The sequence below is a fragment of the Ranitomeya variabilis genome, chromosome 3 (assembly GCF_051348905.1).
Source record: "Ranitomeya variabilis isolate aRanVar5 chromosome 3, aRanVar5.hap1, whole genome shotgun sequence".
In the NCBI taxonomy this organism is placed as follows: Eukaryota; Metazoa; Chordata; class Amphibia; order Anura; family Dendrobatidae; genus Ranitomeya; species Ranitomeya variabilis.
Genome location: NC_135234.1, coordinates 12,303,987 through 12,327,516, shown reverse-complemented (window position 1 = coordinate 12,327,516; position 23,530 = coordinate 12,303,987). Strand labels below are relative to the sequence as shown.

Below are 23,530 nucleotides of genomic sequence, written 5' to 3'. Positions count from 1 at the left end.
GAAAGGTTGATTTCACAGAAGTGATTGACTTGGAGTTACATTGTGTTGTTTAAGTGTTCCCTTTATTTTTTTAGAGCGGAGCATAACAGCTGTATTAACTATTTTGCAGCAGGGGATGAGGTTGCTGATCTCTTATCGGGCTGTTTATCACCGCAGTGGTCACAAAGCAGTGCCTGCAGTGCTACTGAACAACTAACACATCATTGTACCGCCTAGATGCTGTGATCAGTAGTGTACACAGAATCTAAGGTGTTAGAAAGCAATTTTTACCATAAATGCAAGTTGTTAACCTCTTCAGATGCTGTGGTCAGTAGCAATTGCTTCATCTACGTCGTTAGAAATCCATTTTTGTCATAACTGCAATGATAAAATAAAAATTATCCACATTATAAAAGCCAAACCTGGCTGTGGTAGTAAGGATCTGACTGCCCAATAGTGACCAGAGGGAAAATCTCTCATGTAAGGCCACGATCACACAGTCAGCATTTTATGTCAGTATTTGTAAGCCAAACCCAGGAGTGGGTGATAAATGCAGAAGTGGTGATGTGTTTCTATTATACTTTTCCTCTGATTGTTCCTCTACTGGTTTTGGCTACAAATACTGATGTAAAATACTGACCAAATACTGATCGTGTGAATGTGGCCTAAAACTAATCTACATCGTCCTTCTAAAAGTCCTCAGAGGTTGCTGGTTCTCTTCTGTGCTCATTGTATACCCTCTGCACATACTCACTCGTGTCTCCTTTCACAGGTTAGTTATGCCTCATCTAGTCGTCTTCTGAGCAACAAAAATCAGTTCAAATCTTTTCTGAGGACCATGCCCAATGATGAGCAACAAGCCACCGCCATGGCAGATATCATCGAATATTTCCAGTGGAATTGGGTGGGGACCATTGCTGCAGACGATGACTATGGCCGCCCGGGGATTGAGAAGTTTCGGGAAGAAGCAGAAGAGCGAGATATCTGCATAGATTTCAGTGAGCTCATCTCACAGTATTCACCGATCGAGGAGATTGAAATACTGGTTGACCGCATCCAAAACTCGACCGCTAAAGTCATTGTGGTCTTCTCCAGCGGACCTGACCTCGAACCCCTCATTAAGGAGATTGTCAGACGCAATGTCACTGGTCGCATCTGGTTGGCAAGCGAGGCCTGGGCCAGCTCATCACTGATGGCCATCCCGGAATACTTCCACGTCATTGGAGGTACAATTGGCTTTGCGTTGCGGGCAGGACAGATTCCTGGGTTTCGTGAATTCCTACACAACGTGCACCCCAAAATGTCCAACAGCAATGGTTTTCTCAAAGAATTCTGGGAGGAAACGTTTAATTGTTACATGCCCGAGGGCTCAAAGAAGAATGTGGACAACGGTAACATTACGGCCTGTACGGGACAGGAGAACATCACCAGCGTGGAGACCCCGTACCTGGATTTTATCCATCTGCGGATATCTTACAATGTGTATTTAGCTGTATACTCCATCGCTCATGCACTGCAGGACATGTACACTTGTACACCCGGAAAAGGGCTCTTCGCCAATGGATCATGTGTAGATATGAAGAAGGTGGAAGCCTGGCAGGTAGGTGCTGAAGCTCTTCTAGCTGTTATGTCATGTTGGTAAGTCCACCCATATGTGCACTGTGGTAATCCTCATCAGAAAGGATTTACAGGAGATTTATTTAAAAAAATTATCTATAACCTTATAATAGGCGTTGGGCCTTGGTCACACTATGGTCACACTATCAGGATTTGGTCAGGATTTCACATCAGCATTTGGGAGCCAAAACCAGGAGTGGGTCAAAAATGCAGAATGGGCGTACGTGTTTCCATTCTACTTTTCCTCTGATAGTTTGACTGTAGCCTTACAGTGACAAGGTTATTAAAAAAAGTTTTTAGGTTTTTTTTTTCGTGATATGCGGGGCCTAACTTTTATGGTATTTTTATATTCTTTTTTTTTGTCTGCCAATATTTAGTTATAGTGGAGAAAAAGGAAATACATGTCTGTTTTGCATATTTTTTTATTTCTTGTTCCTCTTTATATTTATATTTATATAATATATTTACATTTTGTTCCTTTTTTTATCATTTAGCTGTATACAGTATATCGGACATGTTATTTTTTATATTTGTGATGTTTTAGGAGGAATTACACGGTATATGCCATTGTTTCCTCTGTATCCGGGCTGCGGGTGGACTTGGACTGTGCAGGATGTTTCTAATCACTGTAAAATACAAATCATAACAACGTGAACTTGACAAATCTCATATTACTGGAGGCCAGGGAACGCCAGACACAAAGGGTCCATTTAAGACCCTCTTAGATTATCTAAACATCCACTGATTGTCTCTACACAGGCTGATCGGCCGCCGTGTATTGTTCTGTGTTCTTCTGGTTAATACAATTGTTCTGTACGCAAAGAATATTATCGTTCTCGGCAGCACATATCCTGATCACAGGGGTCGATGTGCTGCCGAGAACAATGATTTCTATATCGTCACAAACTACTCAGTCACTTGACAAATGTTCGTCAGGTGTTCGCCCCCTGATAATCCGCAGATTGCCCCCTGATAATCTGCACATCACCCTCTGATAATCCGCACATCGCCCCCTGATAATCCGCACATCGCCCCCTGATAATCCGCACATCGCCCCCTGATAATCCGCACATCGCCCCCTGATAATCCGCACATCGCCCCCTGATAATCCGCACATCGCCCCCTGATAATCCGCACATCGCCCCCTGATAATCCGCACATCGCCCCCTGATAATCCGCACATCGCCCCCTGATAATCCGCACATCGCCCCCTGATAATCCGCACATCGCCCCCTGATAATCCGCACATCGCCCCCTGATAATCTGCACATCGCCCCCTGATAATCCGCACATCGCCCCCTGATAATCAGCACATCGTTCCCTGATAATCTGCACATCGCCCCCTGATAATCCGCACATCGTCCCCTGATAATCCGCACATCGTCCCCTGATAATCCGCACATCGTCCCCTGATAATCCGCACATCGTCCCCTGATAATCCGCACATCGTCCCCTGATAATCCGCACATCGTCCCTTGATAATCCGCACATCGTCCCCTGATAATCCGCACATCGCCCCATGATAATCCACACATCCTCCCCTGATAATCTGCACATCGCCCCCTGATAATCCGCACATCGCCCCCTGATAATCTGCACATCGTCCCCTGATAATCTGCACATCGCCCCCTGATAATCCGCACATCGCCCCCTGATAATCTGCACATCGCCCCCTGATAATCTGCACATCGCCCCCTGATAATCTGCACATCGTCCCCTGATAATCTGCACATCGTCCCCTGATAATCTGCACATCGCCCCCTGATAATCCGCACATCGCCCCCTGATAATCCGCACATCGCCCCCTGATAATCCGCACATCGCCCCCTGATAATCCGCACATCCGCGCTTCTGACCACCTGGTTACCATGGATACATCCTGTAGAATATCTCACGATGGGTCGCACATGCTCAGTAGATCCCGGCTGTTCTTCTATAGGGGGCTCCTCACTGCAGAGGATGGACATGGCCGCTGTGGCTGCTCCTATCACCTGAGGAACAGGCGGCCTCCCCTCCGACTGCGCCGCTCGCGGTGTGATAGACGAGGCCGAGCGCGAGCAGAAGTGCCGGCACTAAACACCAGAGGTCGTCTCATTACAAGCGTACAGATGAGCGTCCACATCTAATGTCCTCCACGTCTCCTGCCGATAACTACAAAACGTGCAACTGGGCCTCATTTATATACTGTCTGACAGAAAATCAGCAACCAATCAGGCTCAGGATTCATTTTACCACAGTCCGCAACCAATCACAGCTCAGCTTTCATTTTACCTCAGCAACCAATCAGATCTTAGCTTCATATAGATTTCAGTGGTCACATGGCCAGTACTGAAGGACCGCCCACTTCACACTGAGGAGAGACAGTGAGGGAGGAGTCAGAAAAAGATGGAGGAAATTAGGGCAGAAAATAAAGGAAGAAAATAAAAAACGTATAAAAAGGACCACAGCTCGGTCATGACTACTGCTCTGCAGCACTTTACTGGTATTTGCCTCTACATTTTGTGCCGTTGGGAATTTGTGTGTCCACAGGAAGTGAGAGCGAGCAACAGTAAAAGCTTTCAGTTCAGGTCCTGCAAGTCAAGTAATGTAATGTACAGGAGCTTCTCACAAAATTAGAATATCATCAAAAATTAATTTATTTCAGTCCTTCAATACAAAAAGTGAAACTCACATATTATACAGTCATTACACACAGAGGGATCTATTTCATGTGTTTATTTCTGTTAATGTTGATGATTATGGCTTACAGCCAATGAAAAGTCATTATCTCAATAAATTAGAATAATTAACAATAAACACCTGTAAAGGCTCCTAAGTGTTTATAAAGGTCTTTAGTCTGTTTCAGTAGCTCCACAATCATGGGGAAGACTGCTGATTGACAGATGTCCAGAAGGCGTCACTGACACACTCCACAAGGAGGGGAAGCCACAAAAGGAAAGAAGCCGGCTGTTCACAGAGCTGTTGTCCGGTTGCTCTGGCACTTTACAGACAATGGTTGTCCCAGTCCCATTGTGCTGTAGGGAGTGAAGGGCATCACACTCACTTGTAGGCCCCAGGCCTCCGCTGCCTCCAGGTCTCCGTCCTCAGGAGCGGCCGTACACAATGCATGGGACATCAGGTTCTTTGTAACAGTCCGACTCTTACTAAACAGTCCACGTTCATCAGGTGGGATAGGGCACAGCAATTCGCACTTCCTTCCTCCCTAGTACAACGCCTCTTCTGTCCTGCCAACCATTAATTCTGGACTACCCCCAAGCCCGCAGACTCCATCAACCTCATGAATTCGCTGTCCATTCCGGCAGGACACCTGAGACTGACCACATGCGCCCCATATAATTCCCCTTCACTGACCTCGAGATGTCATAAGGCCAGGCCTGCTCCTTTGTACCTGGCCCGCCTCTACTTCCTATGGAGAGAGAAGCCACGCCTCCACTTCCTATAAAAGACAAGCCCCGCCTCCACTTCCTATGTAGAGAGAAGCCACGCCTCAACTTCCTATAAAAAGATAAGCCACGCCTCCAATTCATATGGAAAGACAAGCCCCGCCCACACTTCCTATAGAGAGACAAGCCCCACCCATACTTTCTATAGAGAGACAAGCCCTGCCCACACTTCCTATAGAGAGACAAGCCCCGCCCACACTTCATATTGATAGACAAGCCCCGCCCACACTTCCTATAGAGAGACAAGCCCCGCCCACACTTCCTATAGAGAGACAAGCCCTACCCACACTTCCTATAGAGAGAGAAGCCCAGCCCACACTTCCTATAGAGAGACAAGCCCCGCCCACACTTCCTATGGAGAGACAAGCCCCGCCCACACTTCCCATGGAGAGACAAGCCCCGCCCACACTTCCTATAGAGACACAAGCCCCGCCCACACTTCCTATAGAGACAAGCCCCGCCCACACTTCCTATAGAGAGACAAGCCCCGCCCACACTTCATATAGAGAGACAAGCCCCGCCCACACTTCCTATAGAGACACAAGCCCCGCCCACACTTCCTATGGATGTACTAATCCTCTGTGGATTACACCTCACAGCAGGCATTGAGAGCAGTACACAGGAGGGAGACACCTAGTGGTTACACAGGAGGGAGACACCTAGTGGTTACACAGGAGGGAGACACCTAGTGGTTACACGGGGGAGGGATTGTTTGGGCTGAAAACATAGTTTTGAATAATAATATTTTTTATTTGTAAAGCGACAACATATTCCGCAGCATTTCCAATGTGGTTATTAGAAAGTCAGTGACCGTCTTACATTGATCCTAATAATAATAATAATAATAATAATAATAATTTTATTTATATAGCGCCAACATATTCCGCAGCGCTTTACAACTTATAGAGGGGACTTGTACAGACAATAGACATTACAGCATAACAGAAATCACAGTTCAAAACAGATACCAGGAGGAATGAGGGCCCTGCTGCTCGCAAGCTACAAACTATGAGGAAAAGGGGAGACACGAGAGGTGGATGGTAACAATTGCTTTAGTTATTTGGACCAGCCATAGTGTAAGGCTCGGGTGTTCATGTAAAGCTGCATGAACCATTTAACAGCCTAAGTATGTAGCAGTACAGACACAGAGGCTATTAACTGCATAAAGTGTATGAGGACATGATGAGAGGAACCTGATAATGTGTTTTTTTTTTGTTTTTTTTTAATTTTTTTTTTTATTAGGCCACATTTATTTTATGACTGTATAGAAAGCCCCGGACCAAACATCCAGAAATCTCACATCGATCGAATGCCGCCAAGAGAAGATGTACAAATGAGAATCTTAGTGTAGCATCCTGACCACAGTCCTGGCCGGTCACATCTATACACTGCTCCATGGTGGCCCATCACAGATCCTGGTTGCCACATAGGGGTAAAGCCCGGAATCCTGGATAATGGAGGGCACTGGTCACATCTGGGTGATGTCAGCCCCGTCTCACTATTGTTCTGGCAGACGTTCCTGAAACCTTCAGATTCTGCCTAACATAATTATCTTGTGCATCAATTATCGGTGATGCGTTTCTTCCTGTGTTCAGAACACTTCATGTTGTTAATCCTCCATCTCTGTCCTGATTATTCCCCAAGATGCCGGATGGAGCATTATAATGAGCACGTGCAGAACACCCAATATACAGGAGGACAGTATACAGGAGCACAGTATACAGGAGGGCAGTACGCAGGAGCACAGTATACAGGAGGAGAGTATACAGGAGCACAGTATACAGGAGGGCAGTATACAGGAGGACATTATACAGGAGGGCAGTACGCAGGAGCACAGTATACAGGAGGAGAGTATACAGGAGCACAGTATACAGGAGGGCAGTATACAGGAGGACATTATACAGGAGGACAGTATGCAGGAGCACAGTATACAGAAGGACAGTATGCAGGACAGTAGGCATTATCACAGTACGTAGGAGCACAGTACACAGCAGCACAGTACACAGGAGCACAGTACGCAGGAGGACAGTACACAGGAGGTCAGTGCGCAGGAGCACAGTATGCAGGAGCACAGTACGCAGGAGGACAGTACACAGGAGCACAGTACATAGGAGAACAGTACACAGGAGGTCAGTATGCAGGAGCACAGTATGCAGGAGGACAGTACACAGGAGCACAGTATGCAGGAGGACAGTACACAGGAGGTCAGTGCGCAGGAGCACAGTATGCAGGAGCACAGTACGTAGGAGAACAGTACACAGTAGGTCAGTATGCAGGAGCACAGTATGCAGGAGGACAGTACACAGGAGCACAGTATGCAGGAGGACAGTACACAGGAGGGCAGTACACAGGAGCACAGTAAGCAGGAGCACAGTACACAGGAAGAGGACACTATACAGGAGAACAGTATGCAGAATCACAGTATACAGTATAACATTATACAGGAGGACCATATAGAGGAGGCCAGTATACAGGAGGACAATATACAAGAGGACAGTATACAGGAGGGCAGTATACACGGGAGGACAGTATACTGGAGTGGAATATACAGGAGGACAGTATACAGAAAGACAGTATGTAGGATTACAATATACAGGACAGTATACAGAAGGACAGTATATAGGATTACAGTATACAGGAGGCCTGCCTCCACTTTCTATGCAGACAAAAGCCCCACCCACATTTCCTATGGATGGACAAATCCCCTGTGGGCTCCCTCTAGTGGAGTCTGCAGTTCTCCATCTAGTGGTGCCTGCAGTGCTCCCTATAGTGGTGTCGGCAGTGCCCCCTCTAGTGTTGTCGGCAGTGCCCCCTGTAGTGTTGTCGGCAGTGCCCCCTCTAGTGTTGTCAGCAGTGCTCCCTCTAGTGTTGTCGGCAGTGCTCCCTCTAGTGTTGTCGGCAGTGCTCCCTCTAGTGGTGTCTACAGTGCTCCCTCTAGTGGTGTCTGCAGTGCTCCTTCAAGTGTTTTCCGCAGTTCTCCCTCTAATGGTGTCTGCAGTGCTCCCTCTAGTGGTGTCTGCAGTATTCCCTCTAGTGGTGTCTGCAGTGCTCCCTCTAATAGTGTCTGCAGTGCTCCCTCTAGTGGTGCCTGAAGTATTCCCTCTAATGGTGTCTGCAGTGCTCCCTCTAATGGTGTCTGCAGTATTCTCTCTATTGGTGTCTGCAGTGCTCCCTCCAGTGGTGTCTGCAGTGCTCCCTTATTGTTGTCTGCAATGCTCCTAGTATTTTCTGCAGTGCTCCTTCTAGTGGTGTCTGCAGTGCTCCCTCTAGTGGTGTCTGCAGTGCTCCCTCTAATGGTGTCTGCAGTGCTCCCTTAGTGATGTCTGCAGTGCTCCCTCTAATGGTGTCTGCAGTGCTCCCTCTAGTGGTGTCTGAAGTATTCCCTCTAATGGTGTCTGCAGTGCTCCCTCTAGTGGTGTCTGCAGTATTCCCTCTAGTGGTATCTGCAGTGCTCCCTCTCGTGGTGTCTGCAGTGCTACCTTATTGTTGTCTGCAGTGCTCCTTCTAGTGTTTTCTGCAGTGCTCCCTCTAGTGGTGACTGCAGTGCTCCCTCTAGTGTTTTCTGCTGTGCTCCCTCTAGTGGGGTCTGCAGTGCTCCCTCTAGTGGTGTCTACAGTGCTCCTTCAAGTGTTTTCCGCAGTTCTCTCTCTAGTGGTGTCTGCAGTGCTCCCTCTAGTGGTGTCTGCAGTATTCCCTCTAGTGGTGTCTGCAGTGCTCCCTCTAGTGGTGTCTGAAGTATTCCCTCTAGTATTTTCTGCAGTGCTCCCTCTAGTGGTGTCTGCAGTGCTCCCTCTAGTGTTTTCTGCAGTGCTCCCTCTAGTGGTGTCTGCAGTGCTCCCTCTAGTGGTGTGTACAGTTCTTCTTCAAGTGTTTTCCGCAGTTCTCCCTCTAATGGTGTCTGCAGTGCTCTCTCTAGTGGTATCTGCAGTATTCCCTCTAGTGGTGTCTGCAGTGCTCCCTTATTGTTGTCTGCAATGCTCCTTCTTGTGTTTTCTGCAGTGCTCCTTCTAGTGGTGTCTGCAGTGCTCCCTCTAGTGGTGTCTGCAGTGCTCCCTGTAATGGTGTCTGCAGTGCTCCCTTAGTGATGTCTGCAGTGCTCCCTCTAATGGTGTCTGCAGTGCTCCCTCTAGTGGTGTCTGAAGTATTCCCTCTAATGGTGTCTGCAGTGCTCCCTCTAGTGGTGTCTGCAGTGCTCCCTCTCGTGGTGTCTGCAGTGCTACCTTATTATTGTCTGCAGTGCTCCTTCTAGTGTTTTCTGCTGTGCTCCCTCTAGTGGTGTCTGCAGTGCTCCCTCTAGTGGTGTCTACAGTGCTCCTTCAAGTGTTTTCCGCAGTTCTCTCTCTAATGGTGTCTGCAGTGCTCCCTCTAGTGGTGTCTGCAGTATTCCCTCTAGTGGTGTCTGCAGTGCTCCCTCTAGTGGTGTCTGAAGTATTCCCTCTAGTGGTGTCTGCAGTGCTCCTTCTCATGGTGTCTGCAGTGCTCCCTTATTGTTGTCTGCAGTGCTCCTTCTAGTGTTTTCTGCAGTGCTCCCTCTAATGGTGTCTGCAGTGCTCCCTCTAGGGGTGTCTGCAGTGCTCCCTTATTGTTGTCTGCAGTGCTACTTCTAGTATTTTCTGCAGTGCTCCCTCTAATGGTGTCTGCAGTGCTCCCTCTAGTGTTTTCTGCAGTGCTCCCTCTAGTGGTGTCTGCAGTGCTCCCTCTAGTGGTGTCTACAGTGCTTCTTCAAGTGTTTTCCGCAGTTCTCCCTCTAATGGTGTCTGCAGTGCTCTCTCTAGTGGTATCTGCAGTATTCCCTCTAGTGGTGTCTGCAATGCTCCCTCTAATGGTGTCTACATTGCTCCCTTCGTGGTGACTGCAGTGCTCCCTCTAATGGTGTCTGCAGTGCTCCCTCTAGTGGTGTCTGCAGTGTTCCCTCTAGTGGTGTCTGCAGTGCTCCCTCTCGTGTCTACAGTGCTCCTTTATTGTTGTCTGCAGTGCTCCTTCTAGTGTTTTCTGCAGTGCTCCCTCTAGTGTCTGCATTGCTCCCTCTAGTGGTGTCTGCAGTGCTCCCTCTAATGGTGTCTGCAGTGCTCCTTCTAGTGTTTTCTGCAGTGCTCCCTCTAGTGGTGTCTGCAGTGCTCTCTCTAGTGTTTTCTGCAGTGCTCCCTCTAGTGTTTTCTGCAGTGTTCCTTCTAGTGCTCCCTCTAGTGGTGTCTGCAGTGCTCCTTCTAGTGTTTTCTGCAGTGCTCCCTTATTGTTGTCTGCAGTGCTCCTTCTAGTGTTTTCTGCAGTGCTCCCTCTATGTTATGACCCCAATGGCGAGGGTCTCAGAGGAACGTGGAAGTCTGCAGAATACAAAAATCCAGCTCATAGGGCAGTGGTAGCTGGGTTGACCATATATCTACTCCTAACGCCAACACTAGAAGTAGCCGGGGATCATTCCTACGTTGATTCTAGATGACACGCTCCAGCCGGAGAATCTAGCTACCCCTAGTAGAGGAAAACAAAAGACCTTTCTTGCCTCCAGAGAAGGGGACCCCAAAGCTGGATAGAAGCCCCCCACAAATAATAACGGTGAGGTAAGAGGAAATGACAAACACAGAAATGAACCAGGTTTAGCACAGAGAGGCCCGCTTACTGATAGCAGAATAAAGAAAGGTAACTTATATGGTCAACAAAAACCCTATCAAAATCCACACTGGAAATTCAAGAACCCCCGAACCGTCTAACGGTCCGGGGGGAGAACACCAGCCCCCTAGAGCTTCCAGCAAAGGTCAGGATATATATTTGGAACAAGCTGGACAAAAATACAAAACCAAAACAAAATAGCAAAAAGCAAAAAGCGGACTTAGCTGATATAACTGGAACCAGGATCAGTAGACAAGAGCACAGCAGACTAGCTCTGATAACTACGTTGCCAGGCATTGAACTGAAGGTCCAGGGAGCTTAAATAGCAACACCCTTAACTAACGACCCAGGTGCGGATAAAAGGAATGACAGAAAAACCAGAGTCAAAAAACTAGTAACCACTAGAGGGAGCAAAAAGTAAATTCACAACAGTACCCCCCCCTTAGTGAGGGGTCACCGAACCCTCACCACGACCACCAGGGCGATCAGGATGAGCGGCATGAAAGGCACGAACTAAATCGGCCGCATGAACATCAGAGGCGACCACCCAGGAATTATCCTCCTGACCATAGCCCTTCCACTTGACCAGGTACTGAAGCCTCCGCCTGGAGAGGCGAGAATCCAAGATCTTCTCCACCACGTACTCCAACTCACCTCAACCAACACCGGAGCAGGAGGCTCAGCAGAAGGAACTATAGGCACAATGTACCGCCGCAACAAGGACCTATGAAATACATTGTGAATAGCAAACGACACAGGAAGATCCAGACGAAAAGATACAGGATTAAGGATTTCCAATATCTTGTAAGGCCCAATAAAACGAGGTTTAAATTTGGGAGAGGAGACCTTCATAGGAACAAAGCGGGAAGAAAGCCATACCAAATCCCCAACGCGTAGTCGGGGACCCACACCGCGGCGGCGGTTGGCAAAGCGCTGAGCCCTCTCCTGTGACAACTTCAAGTTGTCCACCACATGATTCCAGATCCGCTGCAACCTATCCACCACAGAATCCACCCCAGGACAGTCAGAAGGCTCCACATGACCCGAAGAAAAGCGAGGATGGAAACCAGAGTTGCAGAAAAAAGGCGAAACCAAGGTGGCGGAACTAGCCCGATTATTAAGGGCAAACTCAGCCAACGGCAAGAATGTCACCCAATCGTCCTGATCAGCAGAGACAAAACACCTCAAATAAGCCTCCAAAGTCTGATTGGTTCGCTCCGTCTGTCCATTAGTCTGAGGATGGAAAGCAGACGAAAACGACAAATCAATGCCCATCCTACTACAAAAGGATCGCCAGAATCTGGAAACGAACTGGGATCCTCTGTCTGACACAATATTCTCAGGGATGCCGTGCAAACGAACCACGTTCTGGAAAAACACAGGAACCAGATCGGAAGAGGAAGGCAGCTTAGGCAAAGGAACCAAATGGACCATCTTTGAGAAGCGATCACATATCACCCAGATAACGGACATGCCCTGGGATAGCGGAAGATCAGAAATGAAATCCATGGAGATATGTGTCCAAGGTCTCTTCGGGACAGGCAAGGGCAAGAGCAAACCGCTGGCACGAGAACAGCAAGGCTTAGCTCGAGCACAAGTCCCACAGGACTGCACAAATGACCGCACATCCCTTGACAAGGAAGGCCACCAAAAGGACCTGGCCACCAGATCTCTGGTGCCAAAAATTCCCGGGTGACCTGCCAACACCGAGGAATGAACCTCGGAAATGACTCTGCTGGTCCACTTATCCGGGACAAACAGTCTGTCAGGTGGACAAGACTCAGGCCTATCAGCCTGAAATCTCTGCAACACACGTCGCAGATCCGGAGAAATAGCTGACAAGATAACTCCATCTTTAAGAATACCAACAGGATCAGCGACTCCAGGAGCATCAGGCACAAAGCTCCTAGAAAGAGCATCGGCCTTCACATTCTTTGAACCTGGTAAATACGAGACAACAAAATCAAAGCGGGAGAAAAACAATGACCAGCGGGCCTGTCTCGGATTAAGGCGTTTAGCAGACTCGAGATACATCAGATTTTTGTGATCAGTCAAGACCACCACACGATGCTTAGCACCCTCGAGCCAATGACGCCACTCCTCAAATGCCCATTTCATGGCCAACAACTCCCGATTGCCCACATCATAATTTCGCTCGGCAGGCGAAAACTTCCTAGAGAAAAAGGCACAAGGTTTCATAACAGAGCAACCAGGGCCTCTCTGCGACAAAACGGCCCCTGCTCCAATCTCTGAAGCATCCACCTCAACCTGAAAGGGAAGTGAGACATCGGGCTGGCACAAAACAGGCGCCGAAGTAAACCGGCGTTTCAACTCCTGGAAAGCCTCCACGGCAGCAGGAGCCCAGTTAGCTACATCGGAGCCCTTCTTGGTCATATCCGTCAAAGGTTTCACAATGCTAGAAAAATTAGCGATAAAACGACGGTAGAAGTTAGCGAAACCCAAGAACTTCTGTAGACTCTTAACTGACGAGGGCTGAGTCCAATCAAGAATAGCTCGGACCTTGACTGGGTCCATCTCCACAGCAGAAGGGGAAAAAATTAACCCCAAAAAGGGAACCTTCTGTACACCAAAGAGACACTTTGAGCCCTTGACAAACAAAGAATTTTCACGCAAAATTTTAAAGACCAACCTGACCTGCTCCACATGCGAATTCCAATTATCAGAAAAAACCAAAATATCATCCAGATAAACAATCAAAAATTTATCCAGATACTTCCGGAAAATGTCATGCATAAAGGACTGAAAAACTGAAGGCGCATTGGAGAGCCCAAAAGGCATCACCAAGTACTCAAAATGACCTTCGGGCGTATTGAATGCGGTTTTCCATTCATCACCTTGCTTAATGCGCACAAGGTTGTACGCACCACGAAGATCTATCTTGGTGAACCACTTGGCACCTTTAATCCGGGCAAACAAGTCAGACAACAGCGGTAAAGGATACTGAAATTTGACAGTGATCTTATTTAAAAGCCGATAATCAATACAAGGTCTCAAAGATCCGTCCTTTTTTGCCACAAAAAAGAATCCCGCACCAAGAGGGGAAGAAGACGGACGAATATGTCCTTTTTCCAGAGACTCCTTGATATATGAACGCATAGCGGTATGTTCAGGTACCGACAGATTAAACAGTCTTCCCTTAGGAAATTTACTGCCTGGGATCAAATCTATAGCACAGTCACAGTCCCTATGAGGAGGCAGTGCACTGGACTCAGACTCACTGAAGACATCCTGATAATCAGACAAATACTCCGGAACTTCCGAAGGCGTAGAAGAAGCAATAGACACAGGCAGGGAATCCTCATGAATACCACGACAGCCCCAACTTGAGACTGACATAGCCTTCCAGTCCAGGACTGGATTATGGGTCTGTAACCATGGCAGCCCTAAAACAACCAAATCATGCATTTTATGTAAAACCAGGAAACGTATCACCTCGCGGTGTTCAGGAGTCATGCACATGGTAACCTGAGTCCAATACTGCGGTTTATTTGCTGCCAATGGTGTAGCATCAATACCCCTAAGAGGAATAGGATTTTCTAATGGTTCAAGAGTAAAACCACAGCGCTTAGCAAATGAGAGATCCATGAGACTCAGGGCAGCACCTGAATCTACAAACGCCATGACAGGAAAAGACGACAGTGAGCAAATCAAAGTTACAGACAGAATAAATTTAGGTTGCAAATTACCAACGGTGACAGGACTAACAACCTTAGCTATACGTTTAGAGCATGCTGAGATAATATGTGTAGAATCACCACAGTAGTAGCACAAGCCATTCCGGCGTCTATGAATTTTCCGCTCATTTCTAGTCAGGATTCTATCACATTGCATTAAATCAGGTGTCTGTTCAGACAACACCATGAGGGAATTTGCGATTTTTCTATCACATTGCACCGAATTAGGTGTCTGTTCAGACAACACCATGAGGGAATTTGCGGTTTTGCGCTCCCGCAACCGCCGGTCAATTTGAATAGCCAGTGCCATAGTATCATTCAGACCTGTGGGAATGGGAAAACCCACCATAACATTCTTAATGGCTTCAGATAGGCCATTTCTAAAATTAGCGGCCAGTGCACACTCGTTCCAATGTGTCAGCACGGACCATTTCCGAAATTTTTGGCAGTACACTTCAGCCTCGTTCTGCCCCTGAGACATAGCCAGCAAGGCCTTTTCTGCCTGAATCTCAAGATTGGGTTCCTCATAAAGTAAACCGAGCGCCAGAAAAAACGCATTAATATCAGCCAATGCCGGATCTCCTGGCGCCAGCGAAAAAGCCCAATCCTGAGGGTCGCCCCGTAAGAACGAAATAACAATTTTTACTTGCTGAGCAGAGTCTCCAGATGAACAGGGTCTCAGGGACAAAAACAATTTACAATTATTCACAAAATTCCTAAACTTAAACCTGTCTCCGGAAAACAGTTCAGGAATCGGTATTTTAGGTTCTGACCTAGGATTACTGATAACATAGTCTTGTATGCCCTGCACACGAGTAGCCAGCTGGTCCACACTTGTAATCAAGGTCTGGACATTCATGTCTGCAGCAAGCATAGCCACTCTGAGGTAAAGGGGAAGAAGAAAAAAAAAAAAAAAACTCAGAATCTTCTTTCTTATAATCCCTCTTCTGCAATGCATTAAACATTTAATACTGGCCTGGCAAACTGTTATGACCCCAATGGCGAGGGTCTCAGAGGAACGTGGAAGTCTGCAGAATACAAAAATCCAGCTCATAGGGCAGTGGTAACTGGGTTGACCATATATCTACTCCTAACGCCAACACTAGAAGTAGCCGGGGATCATTCCTACGTTGATTCTAGATGACACGCTCCAGCCGGAGAATCTAGCTACCCCTAGTAGAGGAAAACAAAAGACCTTTCTTGCCTCCAGAGAAGGGGACCCCAAAGCTGGATAGAAGCCCCCCACAAATAATAACGGTGAGGTAAGAGGAAATGACAAACACAGAAATGAACCAGGTTTAGCACAGAGAGGCCCGCTTACTGATAGCAGAATAAAGAAAGGTAACTTATATGGTCAACAAAAACCCTATCAAAATCCACACTGGAAATTCAAGAACCCCCGAACCGTCTAACGGTCCGGGGGGAGAACACCAGCCCCCTAGAGCTTCCAGCAAAGGTCAGGATATATATTTGGAACAAGCTGGACAAAAATACAAAACCAAAACAAAATAGCAAAAAGCAAAAAGCGGACTTAGCTGATATAACTGGAACCAGGATCAGTAGACAAGAGCACAGCAGACTAGCTCTGATAACTACGTTGCCAGGCATCGAACTGAAGGTCCAGGGAGCTTAAATAGCAACACCCTTAACTAACGACCCAGGTGCGGATAAAAGGAATGACAGAAAAACCAGAGTCAAAAAACTAGTAACCACTAGAGGGAGCAAAAAGTAAATTCACAACACTCTAGTGGTGTCTGCAGTGCTCCCTCTAGTGTTGTATGCAGTGCTCCCTCTAGTGTTTTCTGCAGTGTTCCTTCTAGTGATCCCTCTAGTGGTGTCTGCAGTGCTCCCTCTAGTGTTTTCTGCAGTGCTCCCTCTAGTGTTTTCTGCAGTGTTCCATCTAGTGCTCCCTCTAGTGTTTTCTGCAGTATTTCCTCTAGTGGTGTCTGCAGTGCTCCCTCTAATGGTGTCTGTAGTGCTCTATCTAGTGTTTTCTGCAGTGCTCCCTCTAGTGGTGTCTGCAGTGCTCCCTCTAGTTGTGTCTGCAGTGCTCCCTCTAGTTGTGTCTGCAGTGCTCCCTCTAGTGTTTTCTGCAGTGCTCCCTCTAGTGGTGTCTGCAGTGCTCCCTCTAGTGTTTTCTGCAGTGCTCCCTCTAGTGGTGTCTGCAGTGTTCCCTCTAGTGTCTGCAGTGCTCCCTCTAGTGATGTCTGCAGTGCTCCCTCTAGTGGTGTATGTAGTGCTCCCTCTAGTGGTGTCTGCAGTGCTCCCTCTAGTGTTTTCTGCAGTGCTCCCTCTAGTGGTATTTGCAGTGCTCCCTCTATTGGTGTCTGCAGTACTCCCTCTAGTGGTTTCTACAGTGCTCCCTCTAGTGTTTTCTGCAGTGCTCCCTCTAGTGGTATCTGTAGTGCTCCCTCTAGTGGTGTCTGCAGTGCTCACTCTAGTGTTTTCTGCAGTGCTCCCTCTAGTGGTATTTGCAGTGCTCCCTCTATTGGTGTCTGCTGTACTCCCTCTAGTGGTGTCTGCAGTGCTCCCTCTACTGGTGTCTGCAGTGCTCCCTCTAGTGTTTTCTGCAGTGCTCCCTCTAGTGGTGTCTGTAGTGCGCCCACTAGTATTTTCAGCAGTGTTCCCTCTAGTGGTGTCTGCAGTGCTCCCTCTACTGGTGTCTGCAGTGCTCCCTCTAGTGTTTTCTGCAGTGCTCCCTCTAGTGGTGTCTGTAGTGCGCCCACTAGTATTTTCAGCAGTGTTCCCTCTAGTGGTGTCTGCAGTGCTCCTTCTAGTGTTTTCTGCAGTGCTCCCTCTAATGGTGTCTGCAGTGCTCCCTCTAGGGGTGTCTGCAGTGCTCCCTTATTGTTGTCTGCAGTGCTACTTCTAGTATTTTCTGCAGTGCTCCCTCTAATGGTGTCTGCAGTGCTCCCTCTAGTGTTTTCTGCAGTGCTCCCTCTAGTGGTGTCTGCAGTGCTCCCTCTAGTGGTGTCTACAGTGCTTCTTCAAGTGTTTTCCGCAGTTCTCCCTCTAATGGTGTCTGCAGTGCTCTCTCTAGTGGTATCTGCAGTATTCCCTCTAGTGGTGTCTGCAATGCTCCCTCTAATGGTGTCTACATTGCTCCCTTCGTGGTGACTGCAGTGCTCCCTCTAATGGTGTCTGCAGTGCTCCCTCTAGTGGTGTCTGCAGTGTTCCCTCTAGTGGTGTCTGCAGTGCTCCCTCTCGTGTCTACAGTGCTCCCTTATTGTTGTCTGCAGTGCTCCTTCTAGTGTTTTCTGCAGTGCTCCCTCTAGTGTCTGCATTGCTCCCTCTAGTGGTGTCTGCAGTGCTCCCTCTAATGGTGTCTGCAGTGCTCCTTCTAGTGTTTTCTGCAGTGCTCCCTCTAGTGGTGTCTGCAGTGCTCTCTCTAGTGTTTTCTGCAGTGCTCCCTCTAGTGTTTTCTGCAGTGTTCCTTCTAGTGCTCCCTCTAGTGGTGTCTGCAGTGCTCCTTCTAGTGTTTTCTGCAGTGCTCCCTTATTGTTGTCTGCAGTGCTCCTTCTAGTGTTTTCTGCAGTGCTCCCTCTAGTGGTGTCTGCAGTGCTCCCTCTAGTGTTGTATGCAGTGCTCCCTCTAGTGTTTTCTGCAGTGCTCCCTCTAGTGTTTTCTGCAGTGTTCCTTCTAGTGATCCCTCTAGTGGTGTCTGCAGTGCTCCCTCTAGTGTTTTCTGCAGTGTTCCATCTAGTGCTCCCTCTAGTGTTTTCTGCAGTATTTCCTCTAGTGGTGTCTGCAGTGCTCCCTCTAATGGTGTCTGTAGTGCTCTATCTAGTGTTTTCTGCAGTGCTCCCTCTAGTGGTGTCTGCAGTGCTCCCTCTAGTTGTGTCTGCAGTGCTCCCTCTAGTTGTGTCTGCAGTGCTCCCTCTAGTGTTTTCTGCAGTGCTCCCTCTAGTGGTCTGCAGTGCTCCCCCTAGTGTTTTCTGCAGTGCTCCCTCTAGTGGTGTCTGCAGTGTTCCCTCTAGTGTCTGCAGTGCTCCCTCTAGTGATGTCTGCAGTGCTCCCTCTAGTGGTGTATGTAGTGCTCCCTCTAGTGGTGTCTGCAGTGCTCCCTCTAGTGTTTTCTGCAGTGCTCCCTCTAGTGGTATTTGCAGTGCTCCCTCTATTGGTGTCTGCAGTACTCCCTCTAGTGGTTTCTACAGTGCTCCCTCTAGTGTTTTCTGCAGTGCTCCCTCTAGTGGTATCTGTAGTGCTCCCTCTAGTGGTGTCTGCAGTGCTCACTCTAGTGTTTTCTGCAGTGCTCCCTCTAGTGGTATTTGCAGTGCTCCCTCTATTGGTGTCTGCTGTACTCCCTCTAGTGGTGTCTGCAGTGCTCCCTCTACTGGTGTCTGCAGTGCTCCCTCTAGTGGTGTCTGTAGTGCGCCCACTAGTATTTTCAGCAGTGTTCCCTCTAGTGGTGTCTGCAGTGCTCCCTCTAGTGATGTCTGCAGTGCTCCCTCTATTGGTGTTTGCTGTGCTCCCTCTAGTGTTTTCTGCAGTGCTCCCTCTAGTGGTGTCTCTAGTGCTCCCTCTAGTGGTATTTGCAGTGCTCCCTCTATTGGTGTCTGCTGTACTCCCTCTAGTGGTGTCTGCAGTGCTCCCTCTGCTGGTGTCTGTAGTGCTCCCTCTAGTGGTATTTGCAGTGCTCCCTCTATTGGTGTCTGCTTTACTCCCTCTAGTGGTGTCTGCAGTGCTCCCTCTACTGGTGTCTGCAGTGCTCCCTCTAGTGTTTTCTGCAGTCCTCCCTCTAGTGGTGTCTGCAGTGCTCCCTCTAGTGGTGTCTGCAGTGCTCCCTCTATTGGTGTCTGCAGTGCGCTCTCTAGTGTTTTCTGCAGTGCTCCCTCTAGTGGTGTCTGTAGTGCACCCACTAGTATTTTCAGCAGTGTTCCCTCTAGTGGTGTCTGCAGTGCTCCCTCTAGTGATGTCTGCAGTGCTCCCTCTATTGGTGTCTGCTGTACTCCATCTAGTGGTGTCTGCAGTGCTCCTTCTAGTGGTGTCTGCAGCGCTCCCTCTATTGGTGTCTGCAGTGCTCCCTCTAGTAGTGTCTGCAGTGCTCCCTCTAGTGGTGTCTGCAGTGCTCCCTCTAGTGGTGTCTGCAGTGCTCTCTCTAGTGTTTTCTGCAGTGCTCCCTCTAGTGGTGTCTGTACTGCGCCCACTAGTATTTTCAGCAGTGTTCCCTCTAGTGGTGTCTGCAGTGCTCCCTCTAGTGGTGTCTGCAGTGCTCCCTCTAGTGGTGTCTGCAGTGCTCCCTCTAGTGGTGTCTGCAGTGCTCTCTCTAGTGTTTTCTGCAGTGCTCCCTCTAGTGGTGTCTGTAGTGCGCCCACTAGTATTTTCAGCACTGTTCCCTCTAGTGGTGTCTGCAGTGCTCCCTCTAGTGATGTCTGCAGTGCTCCCTCTAGTGTTTTCTGCAGTCCTCCCTCTAGTGGTGTCTGCAGTGCTCCCTCTAGTGGTGTCTGCAGTGCTCCCTCTATTGGTGTCTGCAGTGCGCTCTCTAGTGTTTTCTGCAGTGCTCCCTCTAGTGGTGTCTGTAGTGCACCCACTAGTATTTTCAGCAGTGTTCCCTCTAGTGGTGTCTGCAGTGCTCCCTCTAGTGATGTCTGCAGTGCTCCCTCTATTGGTGTCTGCTGTACTCCATCTAGTGGTGTCTGCAGTGCTCCTTCTAGTGGTGTCTGCAGCGCTCCCTCTATTGGTGTCTGCAGTGCTCCCTCTAGTAGTGTCTGCAGTGCTCCCTCTAGTGGTGTCTGCAGTGCTCCCTCTAGTGGTGTCTGCAGTGCTCTCTCTAGTGTTTTCTGCAGTGCTCCCTCTAGTGGTGTCTGTACTGCGCCCACTAGTATTTTCAGCAGTGTTCCCTCTAGTGGTGTCTGCAGTGCTCCCTCTAGTGGTGTCTGCAGTGCTCCCTCTAGTGGTGTCTGCAGTGCTCCCTCTAGTGGTGTCTGCAGTGCTCTCTCTAGTGTTTTCTGCAGTGCTCCCTCTAGTGGTGTCTGTAGTGCGCCCACTAGTATTTTCAGCACTGTTCCCTCTAGTGGTGTCTGCAGTGCTCCCTCTAGTGATGTCTGCAGTGCTCCCTCTAGTGGTTTCTGCAGTGTTCCCTCTAGTGGTGTCTGCAGTGCTCCCTCTAGTGGTGTCTGTAGTGTTCCCTCTAGTGGTGTCTGCAGTGCTCCCTCTAGTGTTTTCTGCAGTGCTCCCTCTAGTGGTGTCTGCAGTGCTCCCTCTAGTGTTTTCTGCAGTGCTCCCTCTAGTGGTGTCTGCAGTGCTCCCTCTAGTGGTGTCTGCAGTACTCCCTCTAGTGGTGTCTGCAGTGCTCCCTCTAGTGGTGTCTGCAGTGCTCCCTCTAGTGTTTTCTGCAGTGCTCCCTCTAGTGGTGTCTGTAGTGCTCCATCTAGTGGTGTCTGCAGTGCTCCCTCTAGTGTTTTCTGCCGTGCTCCCTCTAGTGGTATTTGCAGTGCTCCCTCTATTGGTGTCTGCAGTACTCCCTCTAGTGGTGTCTGCAGTGCTCCCTCTAGTGGTGTCTGCAGTGCTCCCTCTAGTGTTTTCTGCAGTGCTCCCTCTAGTGGTGTCTGCAGTGCTCCCTCTAGTGGTGTCTGCAGTACTCCATCTAGTGGTGTCTGCAGTGCTCCCTCTAGTGGTGTCTGCAGTGCTCCCTCTAGTGGTGTCTGCAGTGCTCCCTCTAGTGGTGTCTGCAGTGCTCCCTCTAGTGGTATCTGCATTGCTCCCTCTAGTGGTGTCTGCAGTACTCCATCTAGTGGTGTCTGCAGTGCTCCCTCTAGTGGTATCTGCAGTGCTCCCTCTAGTGGTGTCTGCAGTGCTCCCTCTAGTGTTGTCTGCATCCTCCCTCTAGTGGTATCTGCAGTGCTCCCTCTAGTGGTGTCTGTAGTGCGCCCACTAGTATTTTCAGCAGTGTTCCCTCTAGTGGTGTCTGCAGTGCTCCCTCTAGTGATGTCTGCAGTGCTCCCTCTATTGGTGTCTGCAGTACTCCCTCTAGTGGCGTCTGCAGTGCTCCCTCTAGTGGTGTCTGCAGTGCTCCCTCTAGTGGTGTCTGCAGTGCTCCCTCTAGTGGTGTCTGCAGTGCTCCCTCTAGTGGTGTCTGCAGTGCTCCCTCTAGTATTTTCAGCAGTGTTCCCTCTAGTGGTGTCTGCAGTGCTCCCTCTAGTGATGTCTGCAGTGCTCCCTCTAGTGGTGTCTGCAGTACTCCCTCTAGTGGCGTCTGCAGTGCTCCCTCTAGTGGTGTCTGCAGTGCTCCCTCTAGTGGTGTCTGCAGTGCTCCCTCTAGTATTTTCAGCAGTGTTCCCTCTAGTGGTATCTGCAGTGCTCCCTCTAGTGATGTCTGCAGTGCTCCCTCTAGTGGTGTCTGCAGTGCTCCCTCTAGTGGTGTCTGCAGATAAGCAGAGTTTTATCATCTTCCCCGATATCAGTGTAAAGTCATCATGTTAACACTTTTCAGTGCAGAACACTGGACCTACAGCAATGATGACAGTGTGATAAAAGGACAAGGACCGGGCTGAACTCATTCCCTCATCGCACAGTACATAGAGCAGCAGGAAATTCTGTATATTTATATCTCCAGGTCATCCTGGTATACAAAGTAACACAAGAAGTGTGAAGTGTGCGTGTATCACAGTGTACACCGTATCCTGTGCTGTGAGGGCGGACGCTTCCCTTACACTTTTGTTTTTATGTTTTACCGGATCTGATACTTAGAGACGTATTTACAGTATGGAAGTGAAGGCAGATACTGAGAAAACAAGAAACCTGCCAACACTCCAAGCCATACTGTCTGCACAACAAAGCCCTGCCTAACCTACAGACCTGTATGTGACCTGACCGCAGCTAGAGTGCAGCTCTGAGGCCCAAGAGTAACAGAAACTGATTTTCAAATCCTGCAGAGAAAATTGCATACACAGTGACTGCACCAGCAGAATAGTGAGTGCAGCTCTGGGGTATAATACAGGATGTAACTCAGGATCAGTAATGTAATGTATGTACACAGTGACAGCACCAGCAGAATAGTGAGTGCAGCTCTGGAGTATAATACAGGATGTAACTCAGGATCAGTAATGTATGTACACAGTGACTGCACCAGCAGAATAGTGAGTGCAGCTCTGGGGTATAATACAGGATGTAGCTCAGGATCAGTAATGTATGTACACAGTGACTGCACCAGCAGAATAGTGAGTGCAGATCTGGGGTATAATACAGGATGTAGCTCAGGATCAGTAATGTATGTACACAGTGACTGCACCAGCAGAATAGTGAGTGCAGCTCTGGGGTATAATACAGGATGTAACTCAGGATCAGTAATGTAATGTATGTACACAGTGACTGCACCAGCAGAATAGTGAGTGCAGCTCTGGAGTATAATACAGGATGTAACTCAGGATCAGTAATGTAATGTATGTACACAGTGACTGCACCAGCAGAATAGTGAGTGCAGCTCTGGAGTATAATACAGGATGTAACTCAGGATCAGTAATGTATGTACACAGTGACTGCACCAGCAGAATAGTGAGTGCAGCTCTGGGGTATAATACAGGATGTAACTCAGGATCAGTAATGTAATGTATGTACACAGTGACTGCACCAGCAGAATAGTGAGTGCAGCTCTGGAGTATAATACAGGATGTAGCTCAGGATCAGTAATGTAATGTATGTACACAGTGACTGCACCAGCAGAATAGTGAGTGCAGCTCTGGAGTATAATACAGGATGTAACTCAGGATCAGTAATGTAATGTATGTACACAGTGACTGCACCAGCAGAATAGTGAGTGCAGCTCTGGAGTATAATACAGGATGTAACTCAGGATCAGTAATGTAATGTATGTACACAGTGACTGCACCAGCAGAATAGTGAGTGCAGCTCTGGAGTATAATACAGGAGGTAACTCAGGATCAGTAATGTAATGTATGTACACAGTGACTGCACCAGCAGAATAGTGAGTGCAGCTCTGGAGTATAATACAGGATGTAACTCAGGATCAGTAATGTAATGTCTGTACACAGTGACTGCACCAGCAGAATAATGAGTGCAGCTCTGGAGTATAATACAGGATGTAACTCAGGATCAGTAATGTATGTACACAGTGACTGCACCAGCAGAATAGTGAGTGCAGCTCTGGAGTATAATACAGGATGTAACTCAGGATCAGTAATGTATGTACACAGTGACTGCACCAGCAGAATAGTGAGTGCAGCTCTGGGG

At 48.5% G+C, this 23,530-nt stretch overlaps 1 protein-coding gene across 1 annotated transcript in view; it reads left to right on the top strand.

Annotated features, from left to right (window-relative positions):
- The window catches only part of CASR (calcium sensing receptor), a 142,531-nt gene that overhangs the window by 107,271 nt on the left and 11,730 nt on the right, over positions 1 to 23,530 (top strand). The window contains exon 4 of the mRNA XM_077293689.1: positions 752 to 1,579. Coding sequence (XP_077149804.1) covers positions 752 to 1,579 — 828 coding nt within the window. The remainder of the gene's footprint in view (positions 1 to 751; positions 1,580 to 23,530) is intronic.